Source organism: Colletotrichum costaricense (genome assembly GCF_030867565.1).
Source record: "Colletotrichum costaricense strain IMI 309622 chromosome Unknown Scaffold_31.1, whole genome shotgun sequence".
NCBI lineage: Eukaryota > Fungi > Ascomycota > Sordariomycetes > Glomerellales > Glomerellaceae > Colletotrichum > Colletotrichum costaricense.
The window spans coordinates 41,187-68,175 of record NW_026848260.1 but is presented as its reverse complement, the minus strand read 5'-3'; the positions used below and the strand labels follow the sequence as shown (position 1 = coordinate 68,175).

The 26,989-nt window shown below is 54.5% G+C and overlaps 7 protein-coding genes across 7 annotated transcripts; 3 read left to right on the top strand and 4 right to left on the bottom strand.

Moving 5' to 3' along the window:
- Positions 1-1,217: 1,217 nt before the first annotated feature.
- Positions 1,218-1,699, bottom strand: CCOS01_16472 (uncharacterized protein; the record flags this gene model as incomplete). The annotated part of the gene is made up of 2 exons (XM_060464608.1): positions 1,218-1,426; positions 1,540-1,699. 2 exons carry the CDS (start codon positions 1,697-1,699, stop codon positions 1,218-1,220), a joined length of 369 nt encoding a protein of 122 aa, XP_060304744.1.
- Positions 1,700-4,695: 2,996 nt separating this feature from the next.
- CCOS01_16471 (IBR domain-containing protein) lies at positions 4,696-6,823 on the top strand (the record flags this gene model as incomplete). The annotated part of the gene is made up of 2 exons (XM_060464607.1): positions 4,696-5,291; positions 5,344-6,823. The coding sequence occupies 2 exons, from the start codon at positions 4,696-4,698 to the stop codon at positions 6,821-6,823; spliced, it is 2,076 nt and encodes a 691-aa protein (XP_060304743.1).
- Positions 6,824-8,838: 2,015 nt separating this feature from the next.
- Positions 8,839-10,914, top strand: CCOS01_16470 (major facilitator superfamily transporter; the record flags this gene model as incomplete). Its single annotated transcript, XM_060464606.1, has 6 exons — positions 8,839-8,989; positions 9,075-9,131; positions 9,235-9,694; positions 9,761-9,891; positions 9,943-10,540; positions 10,596-10,914. 6 exons carry the CDS (start codon positions 8,839-8,841, stop codon positions 10,912-10,914), a joined length of 1,716 nt encoding a protein of 571 aa, XP_060304742.1.
- Positions 10,915-14,304: 3,390 nt separating this feature from the next.
- CCOS01_16469 (SH3 domain-containing protein) lies at positions 14,305-15,274 on the bottom strand (the record flags this gene model as incomplete). The annotated part of the gene is made up of 2 exons (XM_060464605.1): positions 14,305-15,060; positions 15,221-15,274. 2 exons carry the CDS (start codon positions 15,272-15,274, stop codon positions 14,305-14,307), a joined length of 810 nt encoding a protein of 269 aa, XP_060304741.1.
- A 1,115-nt stretch (positions 15,275-16,389) lies between these two features.
- Positions 16,390-18,230, bottom strand: CCOS01_16468 (2-methylcitrate dehydratase; the record flags this gene model as incomplete). Its single annotated transcript, XM_060464604.1, has 3 exons — positions 16,390-17,003; positions 17,060-17,837; positions 17,961-18,230. 3 exons carry the CDS (start codon positions 18,228-18,230, stop codon positions 16,390-16,392), a joined length of 1,662 nt encoding a protein of 553 aa, XP_060304740.1.
- Positions 18,231-20,505: 2,275 nt separating this feature from the next.
- On the top strand, positions 20,506-21,698 carry CCOS01_16467 (ELL-associated factor; the record flags this gene model as incomplete). Its single annotated transcript, XM_060464603.1, has 2 exons — positions 20,506-20,656; positions 20,743-21,698. The coding sequence occupies 2 exons, from the start codon at positions 20,506-20,508 to the stop codon at positions 21,696-21,698; spliced, it is 1,107 nt and encodes a 368-aa protein (XP_060304739.1).
- Positions 21,699-22,978: 1,280 nt separating this feature from the next.
- CCOS01_16466 (POPLD domain-containing protein) lies at positions 22,979-25,951 on the bottom strand (the record flags this gene model as incomplete). Its single annotated transcript, XM_060464602.1, has 1 exon — positions 22,979-25,951. One exon carries the CDS (start codon positions 25,949-25,951, stop codon positions 22,979-22,981), a length of 2,973 nt encoding a protein of 990 aa, XP_060304738.1.
- Between the last annotated feature and the right edge of the window lie 1,038 nt (positions 25,952-26,989).

The window sequence follows — 26,989 nt, the reverse complement described above, 5'->3', positions numbered from 1 at the left end:
CAGAAACCTACTCCTGGATACGTGGGAGAGCCCTGTTGGGATGGGCATCGATGACGAGGAGTAATTTCTAGTAGAGAGCCTCTTCTTATGAGACGCGCCCCCCGCTTCAGGTATCAAGAGCAGCTATTCGCCTTGCCGCTTACCCAGAACCGAAATACGTAATGCCATGGTCGATGGCGGCCATGCCTTTCGATGTGCGGCGACGAATATTGGGCAGGAGGCGAATGATCTCGACAAGTAAGCGATGGGGAGAAGGACAATGACATGGCTTTAGCTAGTTCTCGATGTTGCTGCGGGCGCCAAGAAGGGCTGCTGCAGCCTGTACATCTCCATTGGTTTCTTCGCGAGTTGTTTGCAGCAGCAGGGTTGACGGCATCCTTCGTTCTCTACGAAGTTTTCTGGGATGATAGAAAGGCCGAATGGAGAATGCATTTCTGATTGCGATGAGTTGACCGGAACAGCCTTGCTGAATTTGGAACGTGGTTCAGGAATCGCACTGAATGATCACTAGTCGAAGGGGAAATGACCAGGAAGCTTGAGTGGCCAGTAGTCCTCAATCTAGGCCATGCTCACTTTCGTTGGAGTGCAAAGGTTAAGCCGTAGCTCTTCCTTTTGCTTTGTGCTCAATGTCCTGTTCCCTCCCATTCTTTGTTGGTTTCTGTTTCTGTTCGCAGTGAGGAAAACCAACCGTCGCCAACTTGAGACATTTAAAGGTACCTGTTCCCAGCCACCAACCATTAGTTTTTCGATGTAAGCAGCATTTACTTTGGCGCCTGCGCGTTTAGATGAGGTGATTGCGAGTGTAGTAGATCTAGGTCTCATGGTGAATGTGAATGAACTCCGGCAGCCCGGATATGACTCCGGCAGCGGACGGCGCAATGTGGGGCCGGTGCGGTGCAGTTCTTGGTGCTAAAGTAAGTCCCGCATGAAGCGGGAACTCGGACTCGAGTTATTAATGCGGGGGAATCGGGGAAAGGGGCAAGAGAGCCATGCAGCATACTTCCCGAGTGCAATTAGAGTTGTGGAGGAGAATCTCGATTGGAGCTCCTCCAATATGGTTGAGAATCCGTCGGCGAGTCAAGGCGGTCGTCTTGAGGGGACATTGGAGGTATCTTTGGAGTCATGAGTAACTTTGGCCCTGTCAATAGAGCTGTGCGAAGCTCAGACCATCGGCCGACCTTATTATCGACCTTGAGTGTCACGGACGTTTCCAAAGCTTAAGTGGCGAGCAGGCAAGGGCTCATAGTTTCGCATGTACTGCTAATGTAGTTGTTGGAGACGCGAATTTTGGCATTGTGGGCGTCGAGATCATCTCGAGGCTGCGTGTTGAAGTCCAGGATGCAGTTGTCAGGCAACCAAATTCGGGATTGGATGGTGCCATGGGCGTAGCTGACATGAACGTTGAGTGTCTGTCTCCTCAGGAAGACTGATTACCATCAGCCCGAGGCCCCTCAGCATTGGGGAATATTGTTAGCGCATGCAGAAATCGGCAGCGCGGGTAAGTAGAAGGCCATTGTGAATGGGAAACAAGTGGGAAACGAAACTTCGTCTTGACGGAGCCTCTCAAAGCCTCACCCCGGTCGGCGGGAAGAGGGATGGGGTTCTTGGAGAAAGTGGGCTGATATATGCCTGCGTACTCGGTACGGGTACCATGGGGACGGATAGCTTCCGGTATTTCCTTCAACCGGCCAAAGCTCATGATGCATTGCGAATTGTTGCGGCAAGCTGTATAAGGATTGACTCTCGGGTTCGGCAAATCTAGTGCTGCATACGACGGATACTAGGAATTATGACTGGGTGCCAACGGTGTCTGATGGAGGGAAACGGCCGGCGCTCGAGAGGGTGCTGGAGAATGAGCGTGGCTTTCCCCGGTCGCACATGCAGGAAAGTCGGATCTGTGGTGAAGGCCGGAGAACTTGAAGACCTGGATTTGCCGTCAGTACCAACAGGCCGACCAAGCACAGAACTTATTATTGGCGGTGACAGGGAAAGGGGAAACAATAACCCCTGGGTGCCTAGGAGAGGGCAGATAGCACGTATTACAAACGAATGAGATGCATTTCCGAATGTAGCTTTGCCTTGATCGAGGCTGCTTCAAAGGCTTGTATCCGGGGACGGTTTCGTTCGCTCACCGCCAGGCGCCAACGTTGTACATTAACAGTGTGGCACGTCGACGTGCCACATGGTAGAGGCTGGAGGATGGCAGTTGGTCAAGGGACCGACAATGACGAAGAAGCCAGGAGTGGTGTTATCAGCATGGTTCCGTCTGTGGTAGTCAAGTTTGTGACATTGTCCAAGTCAGTTGGCCCACCACTGGGCGGCTAAGGTCCATCTATCGCCTGTCTATCGAGGAGGCTTTGCAAGGTGCGAGGGGTTGCTGGCGGCGTTTGCGGTTTGTAAAGTCCATTGTCAAAAGTGAGTTGGAGATTGTGGTTTGACTGGGGGAAAGGTTCTTGAGGTGGAGTTGTCCTCGTTGAGGTCCAAGCGGATCAACGTAGAAGCATGAGACGCAAATCTACCTCCGGTCAGAAGGTTTTTTGCGGCAGGTTCACACTGGAACGATAGGCAACGCAGGTCAGGCGCACTGAATACCTTATGTTGTATGTACCTACTCCGTACCCAGGACGGGATTTGGGAAAGGGAAGGCGGCGCAAGGGCGTTCTTTCCTTCTCCGGGTTCTCCACTGGGGATCCAATGGCTGAGATGCCTAAGGTACCTTAGAAGTACCTTAGTTGGTGCAGGTGCCCGGGGTGGGACGGGGCTCGGTACGTATCTGTCCGTGGCGGCGGCACCGGCGGGGCCTTCTAAAGTTGTAAGGCAAGAGAAGGAGGGATTGGATGCAAGGTGCCTGCCAACTTTGGCGGCTGCTGTTGCTGCTACATCTTGCCCAAGCGTGCCAAGGCAGATTTGTACTGAGGAATAGCTTATATGTTTGCTGCCGTACCTTACCTTACGTATACCTCTTCTTATATGAAGATGCAGCCAGTAAGGCACTTATTGAATCCTCCCAGATACCTACTGACGCGAAGCAGTAAAGACACGTGAAATGAGATAAGTACGGAGTTCAGCATCATTAGTGCAGAGTGCGGACGGGAGTCGAGCCATGCAGGAAATGGGGAATCAGGTCATGTCGGATGTGGCGCCAACAGTCGGAAGCCCAATCCCATGTCACCATGTCCCTCCATTGTCCCGTTTGTTCCAATCTTTCCCAAACCAGTGGTTCTCGCCTGCATCTTGATTCTTATGATGTTTATGCTCGCTCTCTAATGCCCATCTGGATGTCTCTGTCATCTCTTACCAGCCATCTTGTGTTGCCTCGAAAATTGACTGCAGTCTGTCCGCAGTATGTAGTCTCTGAAAGCCCGGGTCCCCATCCCTACCGTCTCCTGTACCTTCCATGAGTATTAGTGTCCATCTCTCCACACGGGCAGCGAACAAGAAGGTAACACCGCTCTCACCTTGGGAGGCCCACTGTCCACCGCCCCTGCCCGCCCTGCGCTACCCGATTCCCACCTGGGCAGTCTCCAGTCGGGGCTCCTTTTCTTCCTCTCACACTCCCTTCGAAAGAGTCCCGTCCTGTTATCGCTCTCGTCACACATCAGCCGACAAATCACCAACAAATCATACTGCGGTCCCGCTCTCACCCAACTCTTCTCTGCATTCGACAAAGTACCAGACCAGCAGAGTAAGAGGCCGCGGCAGGCAATCAATCCACAGCTTCCTCCCTTTGCCTGAATTTACCTGCGCCGCTGTTGTCTACGGAGAGGTATCTCTCTCTAGCATTCCACCGATTCACCGCACACCTACCCGGCTTGAATCGCACTCACCGTTCGGCCCTTGTCTCGAAAACGTTAGCATCGGCACGTTGATTGTCGACACCTTGGAGAGCCCCTCCGCCCGAGTCCTCCTTACGGTCTGGTCTCCATCCGTACCGTCACTACTACAGTCCCTACCCGCCCATCTCACCACCACAGCGTCGCAGCACGACCAGTTACTGCCTCTCCCCGCTCCGTTTCTAGCCTGCCGTGGACGGATAGCCCCCTTGTCATTCTCAAGGGTCCCCAAGATCTGCGCTTACGCCCCTGCCATCAACCGCCCTTTCACACTCAATCGTCTTTCCGGCATACGCAGCGACGCTCAGCTCGGCTCCCCATCCCCTCCTCGACAATCAATCGACACTCACCAAACCTTGCATCATCCTCCTATCCCGTCAAGTCACGTTCGCGGTCCAGGCCGCATCCCAATTCGCCGTTTCGCCCTCACACCCAAAAAAGAAACGACGTACACCACCCTTTCGCGCCCTCTACCAATACCTACTGCACATCCCACCGCACCTATTCCTGCTTCTCGCCCTTGGGCCTTCCTTGCCCTCCACCACTGGCAAACCTTGGCTCTCCTCTCGTCCTATCATTGCCGCTGTCCACTTCGCCTACTCGCCAGAGCTTGTGGTTGCCCTGCCTCGTGGGTTCATCCTTTCTCCGGCCTCACTTGATCCGTTCGATGTCAAGTCAGTACCTGCAACTTCCGTTTCAAACCATCTGCGCATTAATTGCCAATTAGTCGTACCACCTTCGTCTGCTTGACCGGCCGGCGAGGTCCGGAGAGCTGTCAACCACACCGAGCCCCGAACCACGATGCCTCTGCTCGCGCTGCCCTGACTTGACGATTTCCTCTTTTCCGACCCCTCTGCCCGCCATGGGTTCGCTCGCTGGCCAGACGAGCTCATCTCCGGACATGGCCCGTCCGCCGCCTCTCATGACTACCCCAGACGATGGCGAGGTAGAATATCGCGCCCAGGTGTTGCGGCTGTCGTCGCAACGATCAGAAGCAGATGTTGAGGAGGAATTGGTCGCAAAGGCAGCCGCCTTGGGTATTCCAACGTCCCGGTTCACACACGATAAGCGCAATACCTCGAGCGCGGAATCGCAGACCTCGACCATCGCGACGCAACATGTCCGAACGTTCTCAAATGCCTCGCGAGATTCAGCAAGCACAACCTTGACATCTCATCCGTCTTTACATGCTGTCCCGCTTGCCGCCGACGTTCCTCCGCATTCCCTCGCAAGAAAACGCTCCAAGAGCCTCAGTTTCTCTCAGTACGACAAGTATCTATCGCAAATAGATCCCAATATCCACCAACCAAAAATCCAAAAGGCCTCCCCAGCCATACCGCACGATACAACCGCACACAGCCTCTTCAGCGTGACTTCAAGAAAAAGCTACTTTAGCATCAAAGAGGGCATTAGGAAAATACGATGGAAGCGCAAGTCTGGCTTGCTCGAATCCACAGTGTATGTAATCCCCCCACCTCTTACTTTCGTATCCGCGCTGACCAACCTCAAGTTCTTGCATATGCTGTCGCAATGATTTCAACAAGTCGAATGCCTTGCACAGCTTACCGTGTGGCCACACATACTGTGCCGAATGCCTCAGTATCATGATCCAGCAAGCTACGACGGACGAGTCCAAAATGCCGCCTCGATGCTGCACACAGCCAATCCCGGGATCCATCATTCAGAGAATCCTCAACCGAGAGGAGCAACATGCCTTTTTGAAGGCGGTTTTGCAATTCAGCACACCTTGGGAAGCTAGGATCTTTTGCCCAAATACGGCCTGTGGTGAATTTATCCCTCCTCGCAACCGGATCGACCCGAAGCACCCTTTTGATGTGGTGTGCCGTAAATGTCGGACACGGGTATGCGTCATGTGCAAACGTAATGCCCATCCCGTAGGCAAAGATTGCCCTTCTGACTGGGAACTGGAGGCCGTTCTCAAGATGGGCGAGAAATCCGGCTGGCGACGTTGTTATAAGTGTCGAACATTAGTCGAGTTAAGCCAGGGGTGCACCCACATGACCTGCAGATGCAAAGCTCAGTTTTGCTACATCTGTGGCGCCATCTGGGATCCATCCGTGGGTTGCCCCAACTTTTGCAACGGAGACGAAGAGTTGGAGCGCAGGAGAATGGAGGAAGAGGCCAGAGAAGCTGAATTGGAGGCGGAAAAGGTTGCTCAAGAAGCAGCGGCAGCCGCCGAAGCCGCTGAAAAGGTTGAAGCAGAGAAGCGGACCCGTGAGAACGCGCAGTTCGCTGCGTTGCAAGACGAGATGAACCAAGAGCTGGATCGATTCCGGGCGTACTTGAGGAAGAAGAAATGGGTCATGTGGACGCGACACGCTGAGAAGAAGCAGGCCTTGACGGACCGATACTCGGACCAGATCGATAAGATGAAAGAGCGTCACGCGAAGACGGCTGCTCACTTGGAGGAACGTCAAATTGAGGCTGAGATGGATCTTCGGTCAACGCTTGACCAGAGCGAAAAGAGTGTCAAGATTCGTCTCAAGCACATGGAGGCGTACTGCGATGGGCTTGGCCGGACGCAGAATGCTGATCTGCCACCACGAGTAGTTACAGAGAGGGACCTACGCCTGCTGGGACAACAGTACAACGTGCGAGATGGCATGGAGCGTTTGCATCAGGCAAAAATCAACGTTTTGCGAGACCGGCAGGCCAAGCGCATGGAGGAGCTTTTGGAACGACAGGAGCAAGAACTCGAGAAACTGACCGACAAGAAGGAGCAGGATATAGAGAATCTGGCAACGGATTTTGCGCAAGAAGAAGATACCCTGGTCAAGATTTTTAATGACCGCAAGCAGAGACTGCAACGACGTTGGCTGATTGCAATCGAAATACTCCGAAAGGAACTGGAGGAACAGACTGGCGAGCAGTATGCATCGCTCGACCTGCCCACATGGCCTGACGATACCGAGACTCAGGATGAGATCCTAGCATCATCACTTCCCGAGTCTCTCCCAAGCAGGGACTAATTTAGTTTCGCCGCCGCCTCGCATCAACGTTTGCTTTCGATTCGTAGCATCACCTGCAACCGAATGTTCTTCGGCTTCGTACGTCGCGCACAGATACCTAGGATTTTGATGTTTACAAGGAGTTTGGAGGTTTTGGTACATATCGGGCATGGATACCACTCATTGGTTTAGCACCTGCACTAGCAGCATTGGTTGCGAATGTTTCCTTGAGTCACCAGGTGGAAAGGGGCTTGACATTTCTCAACACCCTATTTTGCGATGACGGGTGGACGGATGGCAGCATTTCATGACACAGACGGGCGGATCAGGTAGTGCCGGTTGGCGAGCGCGATGAAAGGGGAACCGGACACGAATGGACGATTTATTTCAGATTCTTTCATTGCCGGCGGACGTCTGGTGTTAAGTGACTTACCGACAACACGACGAGTCTTGAATGAAGAATCCGAACAAGGCAAACACGTAACTAAGTAGGCCTTTGGGATTCGAAAGATTGGCCCGAGGCTCATCCCATGAACGGCAGCTTGTGAAAGCGGGCCGAGAGTGGCGGTGGAACATGGCGGCCCACGCTTCGCCTGTACACTAGTAAATATTCATCCGTGTCGAAGCATGTTTGGAAGATGTATGGGTGCGTAGGAAACTTGGCGTCACATCAGAGGGTATGACTCTCATCGAAATCGGATGTCAAGTTCACGACAGTGTCGGCGTGTTTGCCATGGATCGTACGGAGTAGTTGATGGGCCTATGGTAAAGTATGGGGTAAATTGTGGGATCGTACGTAAGTTCTACGCCGGCTCGTCGAAATTAACCTCTAGGTGTTGTATTTTTTCTTTTCAAATTCTCCGAGCGCTGCGATGCCGTTGGTCTACTGTAGGTTGCCGCCCACTACCGGGGTGGGCTGCGTTGAGGCTCAAGGCAGAGAGACAAGGGTTGACCTTGCATAGACTACTGTGATGGTGTTTCAGCTCGAACCAATTCGAGGCCAACCCACCCCTCCATCGCAACAACTCAAAACTCTTCGCCGTATCTGAGAGTTTTACAACAGTGGGATCGTGGCGGTTCAGGAGTGACACAAGGGTCGACGGTGCCGTCACTTTGCAACCATCCCAACTATACGTTGCTCGCAAGGCCCGACCTCTTCCAGTGATGAGTTGACGAGAGCTTTCCCGAGGGATGGCATGGCAGTCTTTCTTTCTCTCATTCTGTCTCTCTCTGTCTTCTCTAGTTGTCGTGCTTACCAAAGTTCATGTCGGTTGCCATCATGATCTCACTTTCTCGTTGGTCCGTTCCGAAAGAGACTTTGTCCGTTGCTGTCTTTTTCGGCAGTAGAGGCGGACCAAACACGATTATTTCATAAAGCTTGTTCGTTTTGGCTCAGCGCGGGGCAGATCGACTGAAGGCTCCATTAGGTTGTCTTGTTTGTGTGGGCCAGTGGAGGGCTATACTACGTACTCCGTAGAGTTGTTGAGTCTTGCTAACTAAGACCCAGGTTGACGTATTGCCCGAATAGGCTCTTGACCAACAGATGCGAGGCCAGGATTAGGTCGATCCGATGCCGCCCATCCCTCCCAAATCAAATCACCCCCCAAACATCCGCATGAGTTGACCAATTTGGAAATGCTTCGAGTCTATCCCTTCTTACCCCCCCGTACATTGCTCCGTGCGCTCAAACAGTTGCGCAGTTGCACACATCGGCCTTCGTCTCAGATTAGACTGCTCGTCTAACCGCGGCCGGCCTATGACAGAGCGCTCGCCCCTCGTGCCAACCTGTCACCGCACGGCGACATGCAGCAGTATATTTCCAAACCCTCGCCGCCGTCCATCCTTCCCGGAGACTCTTGCTTCCTTTCCTGGCCAGACGACTAAATTCCGCGGGGAGGAATACGAAAGCGACTCCGTGATCAACAAAGATTTTAGAGATTGGAAATTGGCCGATATACATCACGATACATTGTACAAGAACGGCGACGACGACAATATCCGACATCTAGATAAGTTCCTTGGACAGGACTTTCAAGATGGCGTCAAAGAGCGGCTGGACCGAATCTACGGATAACCTCGCCACGGTGCAGAGGGTCGAGAGCCCCAATGCCCTGGTCGTGGGATCGACGCAGTTATTCGAGGGAGGAGTTATTCGATTTGTGCCCATGCCCACACCGGATCCCAAGGGTTAGTCTGCGACTATGGTGACTTAGAATTTGGAGAGGGATGATCGGCTTGATGGCGCATAATGGTTGCTGACACGGCTTGACAGATCCCCTGAACTTGCCCAACTGGAGGAAATGGACATCCATTGGCGCGCTCTGCTTCTGTAAGTGAGATATTGGGAGACAACATCTGTTTGGATACTGATCAACCCGCTGTCGGCTCACTCGCCCTCGCGGCTGAGTTCATTGTTGGTGCCCTGGTACCAGTGTTTGTGCTGGAGTATTCTGGCATCGACCCCCACATCCTCAGCCAGATCGATATCACGGCCCTGAACAAGCCCGGCGAAGTCAACCTCGACCCCGTCAAGCTTCTTTCTGGCCTTGGCGGACCGCCACTGTACCAGGTCGCCCTGCTGGCCTCCGTCCCCTTGCTCGTCAACGGACTCAGTTCCTACCTCCTTGTTCCGCTCTCGGTTGCCATTGGCCGTCGCCCCGTGCTTCTGCTCTCTGGTTTCCTGGCATGGACTGGAGGTCTCTGGGCTGGCTTCTCACAGGGTCTCGGAAGCCATTTGGCTGCTCGTTGCTTCCAGGGATTCGGTGCAGGTGCCGTTGAGGCTCTGATTCCCCTCATCATCCAGGACATGATGTTCATCCACCAGCGCAACAAGGCCATCTCTTCCGTCGGTGCCTCTCAAGGTCTCCTGATTGTGAGCTTGGGTATCATGAGGTGAGACTTTGAAACACTTGTCGAATACACTAGTGGCTCTCTACGGTGACTGACCATTTGAAACAGTCCCATTATTGTTTCCCGCCTCTCTTGGCGCTTCATCTACTGGATCACCTCCGGTGTTGGTGTGATTGCCTGGATTGGTCTCATCCTGCTCGTGCCCGAGACCCGCTGGATCCGCAGCGACGATGAGCTTGGTGAGTATCATCATATAAACATTGATGTATATGGCTAATGAAATGGAACAGCCGGTAAGGAGGTCTACCCCCTGCGCCCCGGTGAAACCCGTCCTCGCATCGACGAATCGACCTTCCGCCCTCGCTCTAACTGGGATGAGTTCGGCGTCTTCAACTACGGCTACGAGTGGAAGGAGGCCAAGCAATCCGTCATTGACATGTTCAAGACGACTCTCTTCCCCAACATCATCTGGGTCATCATCATCAACTCCATCCTTGTTTCCATGCAGGGTGCCGCCGGCCAGGTCGGTTCGTCACTCCTGATTGCCGCCGGCTGGAAGTTCGAGACGCTTGGTTTCGCCGTCATCCCCATCGTCATCGCCAGTCCGTTCGTCTGGTTCTTTGGCGGTTACGTGGCCGATAAGATTTCCAACTATATCGCGAAGCGCAATGGAGGTCGCCGTGAGCCCGAGGCCCATCTTCTCAGCTTGATATTCCCTCTTCTCGCTTCCATCGTTGGCCCGATCTTGTTCGGGTACGCCGGTGAGAACATTCGAACACTGCCTTCGATCGTTGTGCTTGTCTCCATCTTCTTGATCGGCTTCGGCTTGTTGACCGCCAACACCATTTTCGCCGTGTACTTGGTTGAGAGTTATCCCCGTTTCGCAGGGTAAGTTTTTGTCCCATCACCAAACTCAAATCTCGCAGCTAACATGTGTGGTCAGACCCGTCCTGGTCAACGTCTCCTCATCCCGTCTCATCATCGGTTTCATCATGTCTTTCAACGTCACCACCTGGATCGAGCAGCTCGGCTTCTTGAAGAACTTTGGCATTTACAGCGCAGCGCTCGCGGGTGTCTCGATGCTGCTGCCCGTCATGTACAAGTACGGCAAGCCGATGCGTGCCTGGACCGCCGGCCGCCTCGAGCCCCAGGTCGCCCCGGCCAAGACGCTCGAGGACGACGACCAGTACTGGAACAACGAGCGCCCACAGTGGCAGGACGAGAAGATGGGTACTCCCATTGGCATTGCTCGGCCGATGTAAAGGCATACACATTGCCATTTCTCGAGGGGACTACAAACTTTTCGAAGTGCGTGTAGTAGCCCCTGCGTGACAGACGCAAGCGTACGACAGATTGCAGAGAAAGAAAACAAAACGACAGAATGTTCAATACGGAGAGACAGAGGAGCATTTCAGCGTTTGCTGTAGAGGATGAAGCGGAGCAGAGAAGAACTTGCAATTCCACCCTTTGGAAAGCTGTCACAAAGTGGGAAGGGCGCATGCACCACGAGTGGCCGAAGCGTCATGTCCGAATTCTTTTCCACCAGCGCCAGCAGACCCGTACTTCGATTCGGGTCTGTTATGTTCATTTTCACTCTCGGAGAAGAAGTAAAGAGGCGGTGGTGGGTTGAGCGGGAACGTGTTTTCGGAGCCTGCTAGACTGGTGGTGTTTTTGTTGGCGTTTTCGCTCTGCTGTCCCCTTTTCACTAACCTCATCTCTTTAATCCCGTCTTTTGTAGCTGCATTGTGGCAGCGGTAAGATTTGGGGAGAAGCAAAGTCTTTCCACACTTGGATGTTGTTGAGAGATATTCTCGAGGGAGAGGCGGTGAACTTGTTCATTTTACTCCATGGTACTCCGTTGAGGTTGGGAGGAGTATGTGTTCTCTAAGATACTGTAGGCATAAGTTTCTCTCGGCACGACGGAGGATGGGGTAGATTGGATGGCGGAATGAATATCAACCCTCTTTTTGTCCTGAACTTTTGATGCTCTCTGTGATGTTTTGCGACTGTGACCGCAAGGAGAACGCCGATACGATGGACTACTACCATCTTGAGAGGATGAGATGTGAGGATGTACACATTACCTGGGCTATCGAATCACGGTAGACACTTCAAAATCAGTGAGACTCACGAACACGAAGATATGATTATTGCTCGATTGCCTCATGAAAAGACCAAAGTGACGATTGGAGAGTACCTAACCCAACAAACATCGATTTATCCATGGGGAAGCTCGTAATCAGAACTGCATACGGCATCCCCAGATCCAAATCCATCACGCACAAGAACCCCCAGATTCCCAAACTCCCATCGGATCCCCTCCCCGTTCATGAGAAGAACTACCCCAGTCTGGGGAGCACGACTGACCAAACACGGGGGTGGAAGGCGTGAAAGTTCACGCCCGAACCGGATTGCCCACGTTTCTCCCCCCCTCCCCCCGTCTCTTTCCCTCTCTGTTTCCCCGATCTCTTTCCGTTCCCCGAACCGAGCACATGTTCGTCCACGGCCTCGGTACCGACATTTGAACCAAGGGAACTAGAAGAAAGTCTAAGAATAACCCGGTTAGGGATGGATGGCGAAATGAGAGAAGGAGGGATGGACGGAGCAGCGCGATTCGATTAAACCTTACATCCTTTCATCCCGTTGGAGGTTTTCGAAGAGGGTGGTGGGATAGAAGGGGGGTTAATCCATGGAAGGAACTCTGGGGTGGGTGATGTATGAAGTCTGGGGTTTGGTGAAGAGTGATGTGTGGGAGGGGGGTAGGGTGAGGGTCGGAGAGATCTCACCCGGGGGGATGATGGGGATTGGATGAGTTTTGGCGGTGGGATGGGACTGGGACTGGGAGAAGTATCCAGGATAGGGAGAGACGAGAGAGGTTGCCTCGCACTTTCACACCGGCGTATCAGTATGAGAGATGGACGGGAGGGCAGTACCTGGTTTGTGCACAGCGTGCGCCTCTCTTGATCGTCGTAGGTAGGCAAGTGTATGTGTGTGTACGGGTGGGATGAGTGGGATACGATAGATCGTCAGAGGAAATCAAGAACTCTTGCTTCACATCTCTGCTTTTGTCCCGAAAGTTACCTATTGAGGCATGATCCCTATTAGATATTTTCTCTCAGAGACGGGTATGATGACATCGGATTCTGTATCAAGCGAACTTGAAAGCAGGCAGTATTGACGCACAACTTTGATATACGCAGCTTGGCAGGCCCTAAGTCTACGATATACCGCGCCTCTCTTCAATCCACTGGCTTATAGTGACAAGAAGAGACAACGAACCTTCGAAAGTTGCCGTTCTTTCGTCATCTTACAAGGTTGAGTCCACCTAGCATACCGTCAAATCCCGGGGTATCCATCACTTTCCCCGGATTTAAAGGAGAACACATAGAACCGTGAGGAATAACAGAGACGTATTATCGCCTGAGGGCGAGCAAGCTTCTGGTTTCAAGATACACCAGACCCGACTGGTCAATGTTGGCATATCTCCGTCTTCCTCCGTGGGTCTCTCTCTTACTCCCTCTGCGAAATACCTCAAAGGAGAAGCAAAACGAAGCCATCGTCGAGCCATGACCACCCTCCGCCCCCTTCCCCCTTCCCCTACCCCTAGTTCACACACACACACATACCTTCGCCCTCCGAACCTCCCAAACCTAGTATCCCCCCCTTCTTCTCCTCTCCATCAACCCTGGTGCCCCCGATCAAAAGGGAAACCACCCGTCAGACCGGTAACGAGCAGTTTAGAAGGGTGCGGTCCACAGACCCAGACAACCTCGGATGTCCGGGGTGACCGAGCCGCGAAGTCATCCATCTACATACCCCCTTCTCTTCTAGTACTCGTTCTCTCGTTCACACGTTCTTTGCCCCGAAGCTCGTGCGTTGATTGGAGTTTCGAATCTCAGAAGCGCGTGTTTTGGGTATAGTACACACAAAACAGGACACCTAGGAAGACGGAGGCATGGCATGGAAATCCTCCGGTAGCAACCTGGAGTCATTTTGCCCACCGACCAAGCCGTTTCCGAGTTGATTTGCCCACGAAAGATACAACCCCCTCCACCCAATCAAGTCTATGCCTTCGGGAGATCCTTTCGATCGACTAGCTTACCTGAACGAAGCAGGCTGACTTTCTAGGTTGTCACGTTACTACTCATAGTTCACTCATAGTTCACTCATAGATTGAGCCCAACAAGTGACGACAGACAAACAGACGCATAGAAAAAACGTGGAAAGCCCCGGTATCACGTCACCGGGAAGCTTGTATAAAAAAGTATATCATTTGATTCCAATATACGGAATGGCCCTGTAAAATTCAGATGTAACGCCTGGGCCCATGACCAATTAGCGGGAGAGAGGGAACAACAACAGAATGAGCGTGTCCATATGTGCCAATCTTCTCCATGTAGCAACCCCGATTCAAAGCAACTTCAGCCGAGCTTCCCCACGATTGGCGGGGCATGTTGGGCTGGAGCTTTCCTGAGGACAATTTCAGATATACACCCAGTTCCCCAGCAGATAACGAAAAAGGAGGACAGGCAATCTAGCCCTTTAGTTCCTTCCAGCAATGTTCATCCTCGAGCAGAAAGAACCATTTCTGTCCGTATGTCACAAAGCAAACCACCAACGTATTTTTCAGCACCTCACCATCAACAACACACTTAGAAGATGCTGTTGACAATGTTGGAACCAATGGTAGCACCAGCACCAAAGATAGCAGCGTTACCAAGCTTCTTTCCGAACTTCTTGCCCATCTCAGCCCCCTTGCCGCCGCCCTCCTTACCACCCGTGCTCTGGTCCGCGACAGCTTGAGGCGGCGCGTCGGCGTTATACGGGTTCTGCTGGGGCGGCGGGCCCTGAGGCTGAGCGTACTGCGGCTGAGGAGCCCACTGCGGCTGCTGGGCCGCGTACTGAGGTTGAGCGGGAGCCGGGACGGGAGCTAAGGCCCCCTTGGCCATGTCCTGCTCGACGAGGACGTACGTCTTGGGGAAGATGCCCTCCTGGCCGGTGCGGAGGTTCCGGCCCATCCACCAGTCGGCGTTCATGTACTCGTGGATGGCGATGCGGTCGTCCCTTTCAAAGGCCACGTCGCGGGCGTCGGCGCCGGCGTAGCGGTACAGCGCGCGGGCGTGCGCCAGGACGGGCTTCTCGTTTGTGCGGGCGGGGAGGGAGGGGGGACCGGTCTGGTTGTAGGAGGGGGGCGCCGGGGAGGCGGAGGGGTTGACGTTCAGGGCGGCCATGGCGGCGGTCGGGGCCGGCGGGGAGGTTGGGTTGTTGTGCTGGACGGGGGTAGCGGCGGCGGCGGGCGCGGCGCGGGATGCGGCGCCGTGGAGGGGGGTCTCGGCGGGGAGGGTGGCGTGCATGCTGTCGTAGGCATCTTCGGAGATGACGCCCTTTTCGAGGAGGTTCTCGAGTTCCTGGAAGTCAAGGTACGTTAGCATAGAGTGCTTCTGCGGTTCCGTGGGATTGCGGATCGGGCGGGATGTCGAGAGATCTGGAATCGGAAGCAGCCAGAGTTGACCAGCATCGTCCGCGCCTCTCTCGACAGCCTCGGAAAGGTGTCGGGAATTGACCTACGTTCTTGATGGTGCGCAGCGACCGGTTGGTCTCGATGATGGTTTGCCTGTCCATGGTGCCTGTTGTGAGACTAACCCCCACTTGAATCTAGATGGGCTATCAAAGTGTTGCTCGAGAGGTGTGCAGTGGAAAGTCGAGTGTTGTTGTCGGTCGGTATTAAGGTGAGTAAAGCAAACGGTTTCTCGTGAGTCGAAAAGCAAGAGGGTATCAGATTCAGACGTTGGAAAAATCGAAGGAGGCGAAGTTGTTTCCAGAACAAACAGATGCGGTCGGAGTGAAGTAAAGGTCCGAACAGGAGATCAGTACGGACTAAAGTGGCGCTCTTGGTGGAGGGCCAAGTGGGAGGTACAGACCGTACGCCGTACAAGTATCCGTCGGCAGGCCGTAGCACGGTAGGTACCCAAGGTGAGTGGCAGTGCGGCTTAGGTAACACACCATGCATTTCGAGACTTGGAGTCCCTCACCTTTTTGGTGGTCCCTGTGGTTCCAAATGACACTCTGGAAAACGAAAAGTGTCTGGCCTGTGAAACGCAAAACAATGCCGTGACCCGAGCTAGCCGTTTCTCTTGGTGTCCTGGTGTCCTCGTCGTCTCCGTTTCCACCGCTCCAGGAGAAACATCCACTGAAAAATACCCACCAGGTGAACGTCGCCCAGACTCCAGCTCAGGGAACTGGGCTTGGCGATCATCAGTCATCCAAGGTACTGCCTATACTCCCGTACAGATTTTGGGTGCTTGGGTTACGATGAAGCCAATCATCCCCTAAAGAGCTTCGGGGAGGCTGTGCCCGCCAAACCTGGCCGTGCCTGGGCAGGACTTGTCCGAGTCGGGAGGGCGCCGTAGGAGCTTCTTGCAGGGGCGGATTCGTCAGCGACAAGCCATTAGCGCGTAGCCAGTCGGGTGTCCAACAATACTCGTATCGCCTAAACTTTTCATATCCAAACGGACATCATCTTTAGAGACAGCCACTCAGATGCACTGACCGATGACTCCTCGTACACGGTGCCGACACGAGGAACGAAACCCCTTATACCAAAGATGGACCTTTCCTTTGAGCGCCACATTACTATTTGTCAGATTTCCATATCTAAATCCTTTAGAAACATAACATCTATAGTATCCAATCTTTTTTCCTAGATCTTTCCCTAGAAATCATTTATGCGCCACCGCCTAGATGAACTTGCTGTCCTTGGCAACATACAGATCGACATACTCATCCACAGGAGTGGCCTCCAACTTCTTGGGGTCCAGGCCAAGGTCGACAAGCTGCTTGACCCTGCCGGCATCGAAGTGGGGCTCCAAGTGCCTCTTGTACTTCTTGAGGATCTCGGGCTTGGCCTCCTCTCTTCTCAGGCGGTGACCGAGAGGTGCCTCGACGACAACCTCCTCGAGCACGGTGCCGTCGTTCAACTCGACAGTCAGGGCGTTGGAGATGGTTCGGAGAGCGGGGTCGTGGTAGTCCTTGGTGAACTGCGGGTCCTCGACGCACTTGAACTTCTGGCGCAGGGACTCGACGAGAGGGGAGGTCGCGGCCTCGCTGCCGTCGACGTAGTCGGTAGCCTCGAGGCGGCCAAAGACGAGCATGGTGGCGGCCATGTACTGGATGCAGTGGTCACGGTCGGCAAAGTTGTCCATGGGCTTGAACTGCTTGTCGATAATGCGGATGCAGGCCTCGTGCGTGCGGCAGGTGACGCCCTTGATGTCGGCCGCCGACTTGCCCATCGCCTTGAGCTGCTGGTGAATCTTGGAAGAGGCCTCGACGGCAGTCTGGGAGTGGAATTCGGCTGTGTCTCGTCAATTGACATGCTCAGAATTATGAGTATTACCATGAATTACTTACCAGGGTAGGAGACCTTGAAGAGAACGTTCTCCATGACGTAGCTGCCGTAAGGGCGCTGGAACTCGAACTTCTTTCCCTTGAAGAGAACATCGTAGAAACCCCAGACGGGGGCAGACAGAACGGTGGGAATGCCCTGCTCGCCCTTCATGACCTTGAGGGCCAGGTTGACGGCGCGCTGGCAGGCGTCACCGGCAGCCCATGACTTGCGGGACATGGTGTTGGGGGAGTGACGGTAGGTGCGCAAGCTCTGGCCGTCGACCCAGGCCTGGGTGACAGCGTCGGCAATCTGCTTCTCGTTGAGGCCGAGCATCTTGGAGACAACAGCAGTGCTGGCGACCTTGACGAGGACAACGTGGTCGAGGCCGACTTTGTTGTAGGAGTTTAGAAGAGCCAAGCAGCCCTGGATCTCGTGAGCCTTGATCATACCCTCGAGAACATCGCGGATGGTGAACTGCTTGCCGCCAGCAATGTTACCGCCGGCCTTGTTGGTACGAGTGATCCAGTCGGCCACGGCCAGGATGGCACCCAGGTTGTCGGAAGGGTGTCCCCATTCGGCGGCGAGCCAGCAGTCGTTGTAGTCGAGCCAACGGATCATGGCACCAATGTTGAAGGCGGCATTGACGGGGTCGAGCTGAAAGTCGGTACCAGGGACCTTGGGGCCATTGGGAACGACGGTGCCAGGGACAATGGGACCCAGGAGCTTGCTGCACTCCTTGAAGCGGAGGCCCTCAAGACCACAGCCGAGAGTGTCCAGGAAAACCCATCGTGCGGTGTCGAACTATTCTCACGAAAGCGGCGGTTAGCGGCGGCGATCTGACTGTGACGCGGGGTAAAACTCGGGCGGGTCGCCCAGGCTATGAAAGAAGGATGGAAAGGAAAAAAGAAAGAAAAAAAGACTTACAGCAAGCTCGGAATCGACGTTGTAGCTTTGGACGTAGTTGGCAATGTCCTTGATCTCAGGATCGTACTCTCTCGCTTCGGCCATGGCTGGTGCGGCGCTCTGTCTCGCAGATGAGGTGGTGAAGTTGTGGGATTGTTGAGGTGCGGAGCGGGCGGCAAAGTTAGTGGAGGCGAGACCGGCGCGGAGAGGAGTGGCCAGGCGGACGCTTCGCGATTGGAGACGCAATGATCGGGAAGCTGTCCTGAGACCTCGGTTGACCGCCGCAGACATGACCGCGAGGAGGTGTGATGGATGTATGCAGGTCAATTGATTGGGAGAAGAGTGGTGAGAAGTGGATGGCCTTTGGGGGGGTATCAATGATATTTGGGTATTGTCACAGTCTCAATGCCTCTTTCTCTCTTCTGCTTGGTCACTCGGATCAGGAAGAAGAAGAGTTTGGAAAAGGAAGAGAAGAATGGCAGAGCAGTATTTTCTACGCCGTAGCAACTGGAGCTTTGTCTCGCTCAAGTGGAAGGGAGGCAGGGTAAGGATGGTAGGGTGCCGCTCGTTGCCGAAGCTTGTGTGGCTGTTTGATCCGAGGTTGTCTGCGCTTACCCCTGGCGGGCCATGATGGCATTCGAGAGCTACAGCCCACAGGGCCTGAATTGCTCCTCTCTAGCCTGGGGCAGCGGGCGGGGGAATGGGGGAGCTTTGACGTGAACCTGGACGAGGTTGGGGCCTTTGGGAGAGGAATATGGAGAACCCCGGCCAGCACCTGTGATTTCCCCGCCGGTGTTCAATACATCAGTTGCCCTGGAATCAGCACAGCATGATGATGAATGATCAATTGACGGAAACCACTCGATTGACGAACCGAATGCTTTCAAGAGTTGCACAGCATTCTGAGCAATCAAGACAATCTCAGTGATGCCAAGTGAGATGGCAGAGGGACGCCAATGCCCCATTAAGGTGCACGCAGAGGGGGATGTCGACCGAGCCGTGCAAAACCCGGATGTCTCCTCGGCTAGTGGCGGGTTCTAGATAAGGACGAACTCAATCTTATCGCAAAATCTGGGGCTCCCGCGGATAACGGGGAAAGTCGAGAAATCGCTCTTTACCTTACCTACGCCACATGCTCTGCCCAAGGTATGCATTCTTCATACTAGTCCTTCAATGACCTTGCAGTTTGGCACTGGCAGCTCCGCAGTGATTGTATCATAAGACATCCTGGGTGACTTGTGTAGCCGGAAAGATTGCAATACTGAGGAAGTGCATTTGAGATTAGATGCGCATTAAGAGCAATTATGCTTCGTCCTAGCCTTGACGAAAAACACAAGATTGTCTCCTTTCAAGAACTGGAAAATGGCGTCAAGAAGTATTGATTAGCACTGGCTTGAGGTAGTCGCGCCCAAAATCAAGCAGTTACCGTTGGAAGAATGAAAATAAAAATCCGGTCATCTTCTTCCGACTTGTGAGTTTACGATGGCCTCACTTAAATCGTACCTATCACAGCATGCTCTTGAACAAAGGCCTTGATTGACGTCTGAGCACTGTCGTTCGCCGGGCAGTTGAGTAAGCCAAATTCAATTTGGCTCGCCCGACTGAAATTGGCTTTCGTCACGGACTATTCTTGGATACCTACAAATCAGTAGCACAGCCGCACACGAAGGGTCCTATCCTGTTGAGTGCCGAATGGCAGTCCAAACTGTTGACGGCAGCCTGATCTCAATGTAAGTTATGTTTGAACAACAATCCTCCTGTAGTAAGACCTTACCCAGTGTTACCTGTCGCCGCCACTGATTCAGGCGTCCAAGCGTCAGCCCCAGGTATATCCCACCTCACAGACTCCATTCACCGACGGCGACGTGAAAGCATCTGGAAATTGAACGGAGGCAATGAAGCCGAATCAAACGACCGGATCCTGAAGTGTAATTCACATCCGACCTCTCACTTAGCCTCAGACCACCTTATCTTAGGTAAGGCAAGTAGGCGAAGCGAATAGGTAGGTAGAGCCTCCCGGGTTGCTGGTCTGCTTCACGAGTCTTTCACAAACATCGGTCGGTAGGAATATTTCTCTTTCGACGAACCAGATCTCCACCTCAAATCCCATCAACGTGTCCATCACCTTCTTGTCGCCATTCCATACTTCCGTTGTCATCAACCATTCGTCACCAGGCTTCTGCCCTGCATCCCCCACCCTGGTCAACGTGCATTTTTAGCAGTGCAACCCACCTGCGGTCTCGGCCTTTCCGCCTGAAGAGCTGGAACATCAGCGCACCCTCCGCGGAACGACCCTAAAGTTGTAGGCGACTCGTAATTAGCGGAACCGTTGCGGCAACGGAAGGAAGCAGCGCTTCGACTGCACACCTCACTGCAATCTGCAGAGGGACCGGCCCCAGTTCCCGCCTCTAATCATCCCGTCTCCTCCCTACAGGCTACGAGGTCCCCTCTCCCCACTTCCCTTCAACGATCATCGGTCTACGCAGTCGCAGTACCGTCTACCCTCCCTCCACTTCTCTTCCCTCACCTCACTCTCATCACTGCCCTCCTTGCGACAGGCGCCACAATGTCGGCTCTCCGTCCAAATCACAGGGAAAAGGCCCTTCCCAAGAACCTGAATGGCCTCATCGACCCGACAAAGACGGGAAAATATCCCGTTATCCTGAGCGACACTCTCCTCGGGCGTACCCAGAAGGAGGTCTTTACCTCTGTACGATGTACGTAACTCTCGCACCAAATTCCATCATTGAACCACGATGCCGATGCCTGGACTAACATCTTCGCCTTCGCGACCTCACTGCAGACAATCACAAGCCAGAACTAGCCTCCGAGCCAGCGACAGCCAGACTAAAACCCGAGACCCCTGGCAGCAAGTCCAGTTTCGACCTCTCCTTTCCCGACGGCAACAATGGCATGTACGGCTACGCCGGTACTCGTACTATGGACGATAACCAATATGTCCTTTACTTCGATCCCAATAGGAAAGCCTTCATCCTCGACAAGATCGATTCCACCTTCCACATGAACGTTACCCGCACCCCGACCAACGACAACCCCGAGACCTTGCGCCAGCAGTTCGAGCAGCTCGACACATCCATAACCGCCACCCCCGAGGTTCGCAAACCCGCCGCCGCCGAAGCCAAGGAGAAGGACAAGTCCCCCGCGAAGCCAGCCTCCAAAGCCGCCGGTCCCAAGCGGCCCTCGGCCAGCAGCAACAAGAAAGCCCGTCCGCCGCCGCCACCAAAGAACATCACCCTCGCCCTGCCGACAAACGACGCGCCGCCACCGGTGCCCAAGGCCACATCGCCGCCCAAGAAGAAGGCCAAGGCGCCCGCGGGCTCGGACGAGGAGGACGACGACGATGATGACGACTTTGGCCTGACGATAGAGTACCCCGACGAGCAGAAGAACAAGAGAGCCGACTTTTCGCCCGCCTTTGCGCCCAATATCCAGGTCCGCAGCTTCTCCGACTTTTTGCGCGACTCCGAGGCCGACGACGCCGACGGCGAGTCGGACCTGGAAGAGCGCGATTTCGCAAACTTTAACCTGCCGAGCCCGATGAACGGACAGCAGCGGCAACAGCAACACCATCACGACCAAGATGAGGATGCCGAGGGTGAGGTGGAGCAGATGGAGGTTGACTCGGAGCCCGACTTTGAGGACGCGTTGGAAGATGATTTGGAGGCGGAGCTGGAGAAGGAGCTCGAGGCTGCGAATAGCGGCGACGCTGAGGAGAGTGAGGTCAGTGAGGAAGATTAGAGGCCCCGCCGTCCTGGTGGTGCTTTCCTTGTTCTTTTTTGTTGAGAGGCTTCCAACTGCCAAACTCCTCGCCTTGGTAAGGTGCGAGGGGAGAGTCAATTTCCCTGGGCAAGTCATTGGAAGAAGAGAGGTCTTATCGCGCGTGTTTCAAAAGAAAATCACCCTCATCGAGAGCGGCAGGTGATATAATGACGGCGTTTTTTACAGCAGGAACCAAAAAAGGAGTTACTGTCATTTTATTGGCTTTCCTTTTTTTTTCTTCACATATCAAGGCGGCCTTCTTTTGCCCCGTCTTTACGGGCGAGCCCAACCCAGGCAGGATATCTCACAGTCAAACGCGTCTTGTTGTTCTTGTTTTTCATCTCAGCCCAGGGGCTAGACAGTTACAGTACCTACGCAAGAACAGAATTAACCTCGCCAAAACAGTCGAGTGTTCTACCCACGTCACGTTAGGTCTTTCTCTCTCTCTCTCTCTCTCTCTCTCTGTGTGTGCGTGTTTGTGCTGTGACGATAACGATGTGCAAAGATGTCTGATTTCTCATTTGCGTCGAAAGGGGTCTTGGTACGGGGGCAAGTGGGTGAAATAATCGCTTGCCGCTCTTTGGGTATCCCGGTACCTAGCTCTTTTATTATTATCATTCCTTGTTATTCTTCTCAAGAGTATTCTCCTCAAGAGTATTCTCTAATGAATATAGAGAGAGTAAAGATAGTAAATATAATAGGGACAGTAGAAATAATCGAGGTAGTCGAGACTTGAAATAAAAAGACGAAAGGAATTAGAAAGTTAGGAATAATCAGTAGGCAAGTAAGCATCGTAGTCTCGTGTTGACTAACATCTTATTTCATCACCCATTTTGGGCGGGGATCTGGTGAGTGCTTTGAACATGCTTCAGTCTCACTTGGGATCCCCAACCAGATTGATCGTTTTCAAGTAACAGATGGCGTGTCCTGAGGTAGACCAAGACTTAAGGCAGAGGGGGGGGGGGGGGTCGTGGATATGTAATTATTTGGCTCTGACGAAACGTATCATCCCCGTCTGTCGGGCGACTTGCTTTTTTTCACCTCCGTCCCGAGGACGGTCTGCCTATCTTTTAATCTAGTGATCGGCTTTCCTGGTGTCAACGCATCCTCATAGGGACCAATGTCTCCTTTCCTGGCCTTGCCGGACAAAAGTTACCTGACCTCACACATCTACAACGAAACCCCACGTCCCATTCACAGTGGTTTGTCGTGTATGTGTATGTGTGTGTGTGTGCAGAAACAAAACACCCTCTCGGCTTTCAAACAACCTCCCACCGCGCAATCCACCCAACGCTCTCCCCGGCATTCCGCACAATACACAACGTCCCCTCCCTACCACCACCACCGCCACCATCCCTCACCGCCTCAGCAGCCTTCTCGGCAGCTAAACACCCAATCGCCGTCCCCCGCCCCTCAGCGAGACAATACGACCCCGTCGTCACGAAGCCCAGCAGATCGCTTTCGTCGGGGACGAGAGGGTGGTGCCCGTTCATATCCGCCTGGTTCGGTTTCGCGGGTAGCAGTGATGACACCTCGGCAGGTGGTGAGGCGAGGAGTTTCTGGGCGATGATTTGTTTTTGGGTTTCGAGGGGCAGATGCTTGGTTTGCTGGTGTCGTTGGTGTGTTGCTTTTCCGTTCTTCTTGGATGGGTATTTCACGCTCGCGCTGGAGACGGGGAGGGTGGCGAGCCATTGGGCTCGGAGGTTGGGGGGTAGACTGCTGCTGCTGCTGCTGTCGCCGCCTTGGACGGATGTCGTTGGCGCCGGGGGTGGCGGTACTGTGGCGGGGATTTCGGCGGAGGAGGTCGGATCGGTGGGCGCGGGGCGCGAGGGAAGGCGGTAGATTCTCGCGCAGGCGGTGGCGACGCCGCGGTTGAGGATTGAGATCTTTACGTTGATGACGGATCGCGGCGGTAACGGGGCTGGTGTTGCTGATGATGGCGAAGATGTGTGTGCCTTGAAGGCGTCCTTGCGGATATGTTGGAGCGTCTTGAGGAACTCCCCCTCGGACGCGGCATCACCGGCGGCGGCGGCTCCCTCCTCTTCCTTCTTTGCTGGAGAAGGCTCATCAACGTCCATCTCATCTGCATCCACCGAAGCAGCAGCCCTCCTCTTCACCTCCTCTTCTCGACCCTTATCCGTCGTCGTTGTCGTCGTCTCCTCTCGGAACAAAAACTCTACGTCACACGCCCATCCACAGCCAACCTCCCCCTTCCGCCCGGCACCCAGATCCAACGACGCCCACGCGACCCGCTTACTCTTAGGCCGCCGCTCCCAGCTCGCCTTGCGCAGGCGCCGCTGTTCCACCTCCCACGCGGCGCCGGCGTCGGTGCCGAGGAAATCAAACGGGAAACACGGCGTAGCCCGCTCGAACGCGACCTGCCGGATCTGATCCAGCCCAGAGAAGCGCGGATTGCCGCCCGAGCTAAGGGGGAAGTGGACGAGGCTGTGCCACAGAGGCTGGATGCACCGCCATGGCGCGAGGACCGTCCAGTTCCCCTGAGAGCTGCTATTGCCGTTGCTACTGTTTCCGGCCGCGCGTGATCCTACCAGTATGACGGGTATCGGCGGATCTGCGTCCGAGACGCTCAGGTCTGTACCGGGACGCCTTGCCCCTTTGCGCCTGTCAATTGACTTTTGCGAGGGGAGTCTTGTGGCTGAAGCCCGCGCGTCTCGGTGGAAGAGGCCGTGGGGCTTCAGGTTGGTGTCCGCTGGCCAGTTGGCAAGTAGCTCGAGAGACTTGTTTTGCTCTTCTTCGTCGTCGGGGTCGGGCTGCGCGACTTTCCTCGGGGGGTATCGTAGGCGCGGGTCCATGATGGAGAAACTCAACGTGGCGTTGAGGGGAAGCGACGCGGGACTCATGAGGCTGTTCAGGCCCTCGAAAATGTCTGCGTGCTGTTCTCTGAATCCTTCTTGCGTATGGTATGGGTGCAGGATGCCCAGGAGGGCCTCGGTCGATGCGGGGCCGGTGAGTTCGATGCTGCCAATCTCGAAGCGCAGATCCTCGATATACATCCTGGGATTCTGCATCTTCACGAGCCGAAGAAGCTCATTGAAGACCTCGAGGAACGCGGAGGGGTGCACCCTCACAAAGACCTGTCGCTGAACCTTGACCGTCTGCGCCTCATCCCGATCCTCAGCAACCGGCTCAAGGGGGTTCCAGAGAATCGTTGCCGGGCAGACCTCCCGCCTCCCCCCGAGGCTTCCTCCCTTCACCTCCCTGCTCAAGAACCCGCTCCAGTGCCGCGTGCCCTCCCTCCACTTCCTCCCCCTCTCATTCCAACAACTCTCCTGCACGACGCCGAGCCGGCGCAGGACCTGCTCCACGCCCTTGGCCGACCCGTAGAGCCCAATCGTGCTAACGTAGCTCGTGTCCCAAGCGACGGCGCCCTTATCGCCGTGGGACCGGTGCGTCGCCCGATACGTCTTCTCGTTGGGGGTCAGGGGTATCGCGAACCGCCAGAGCGGGTTCGCGGGCTCCGTCATGCGCGCCCGCTTGGCGTGCCACAGGTGCGTCGGCAGCCACGTCTTGTTGATCTGCCGTTTCCTAAACTTGGACTTGCGCTGCGGCGGCTCCTTGAGCTGGTTCCGGCGGATCTTGGGCCGCGGCGGCCGTGTCGCGACTGTGACTGCGCCTTTACTCGGTCCGTCAACGCCCGTCTTGTCCGTGTGCCCCTCGCCGTCCTTGTCTTTTGCCTTGGCCTTCTCCGCCTTCATCGCCCTCCTCCTCTTCTTCTCCGCAAGCATCCCCAACCTCTTTGCCGTCTCCGCCCGGATCCGCGCCCTCGTCGTCTTGGGCTTCCTGCGCTTCGAGAGCACCACGGGGGTGTTATCCTCCGCCATCTCCTTCAAAGCCCGCCTACGCAGCCTCTTGGGTACCCTCTTTGCGTTGTGGCTCGCCGTCCGCCGCCTCAGCCCGCGGGGCACCTGTTGGAACGCCCGGCTCGTGGCCTCGGCTTTGGTGTGTCGCATGCTCTCCTCGAGCGCCCGGATCTCGAACTCGCGCGCGTTCAGGAAGGACTGGAGATCGAGCTCGCCGTCGCGCAGGGCCGCGTCCGAGGACTGCGCTGCGATTTCGCGGTCCTGGCGGATCTTGACGCGCTTTTGCGCCCATCCTCCTCCACCGCCTGCTGCGCCGTTGTTCCCTCCGCCATTGTCGCCTGAGGATCCCTGTTTCCGTTTGTTGGCGAAGGCGGACTTTAGGGGTCTCGAGTTAGAACCTGCTGCCGACATTGCTGGACATGGCGCGAGTGCAATGAGTGGGGATTGGGTTGTTGCGTCGTCGCGTCAAGGTGACTCTCTATGAGCTTGGAAAGTTTGGAGGTTCGAAAAATGTCTTATCTTATCGGGGAAGCTCTGCAGATGCCCCTGGGGTGGGTAGACGAAAATGAGGGGCGCACGATGTGGGGTCTGCAGCAGCGACGTTCACTCCTGCCTCTTCAGTTACCTTACTCATCAGGATGCCTTGAGGTATTCAAGCTTTCTTTCATCTCACTGGCTCAAGCTGAGAAGACACTCTGAGCAGAACAAGTTTCTGTAAACTCATATCTCTGATTTCCAAGTCCGCACGCCTATGAAAAAGCTCAATTTCTTTCACAATGATTTCGTGGCACTTCAAGCACTTGCTACAACTGAACCTATTCTGTAAAATCTTACTTCCCCTCTCCCAGCACCCGTACAAATAAGCACCAATTGTAGCGACAATAGCATCTATAATGAGAAAGCACATCTCTGAACTACAACATTATCCTCAGTCAACATAACTCTGCAAAATTCAGAGCCAGGAGCTAGGCGCTACTGCTGAAGTCCCCGGACAAGCTCAGTCTGACACCATCCATAGAGTTAGCCAGGATGGCGTGACTCACTGGAACGGGCGATCTTTCAGGCCGACCTAATAATAACTCACAACCCTTTCAAACGGCACCGTTGAAACCAATGATCTTGTCCTGTCCAACTGCCACGTCTTGATTGTCCGATACCTATTCCCATTGATGATTCACACTCTTATTTCAGACTAGTTGAGACCCTCACGATGTCCTTACACTCACCCAGACCGGACTTATGGCTAGAGCTATTGGACCCCCACAAACACCTTCAAGGCTTCCACGAACTATGTTCCGATGAGAAAGCGAATCTCTGGAGGTAATGTCACTGTTCCTGAATTCTACTTGCCATCCCTTGGGTATCACACAAACAATACACACAAAGAGAGAGAGAGAGAGAGAGAGAGAGAGAGAGAGAAATCGCTAATCAGTTTTCATGCCTACAAAG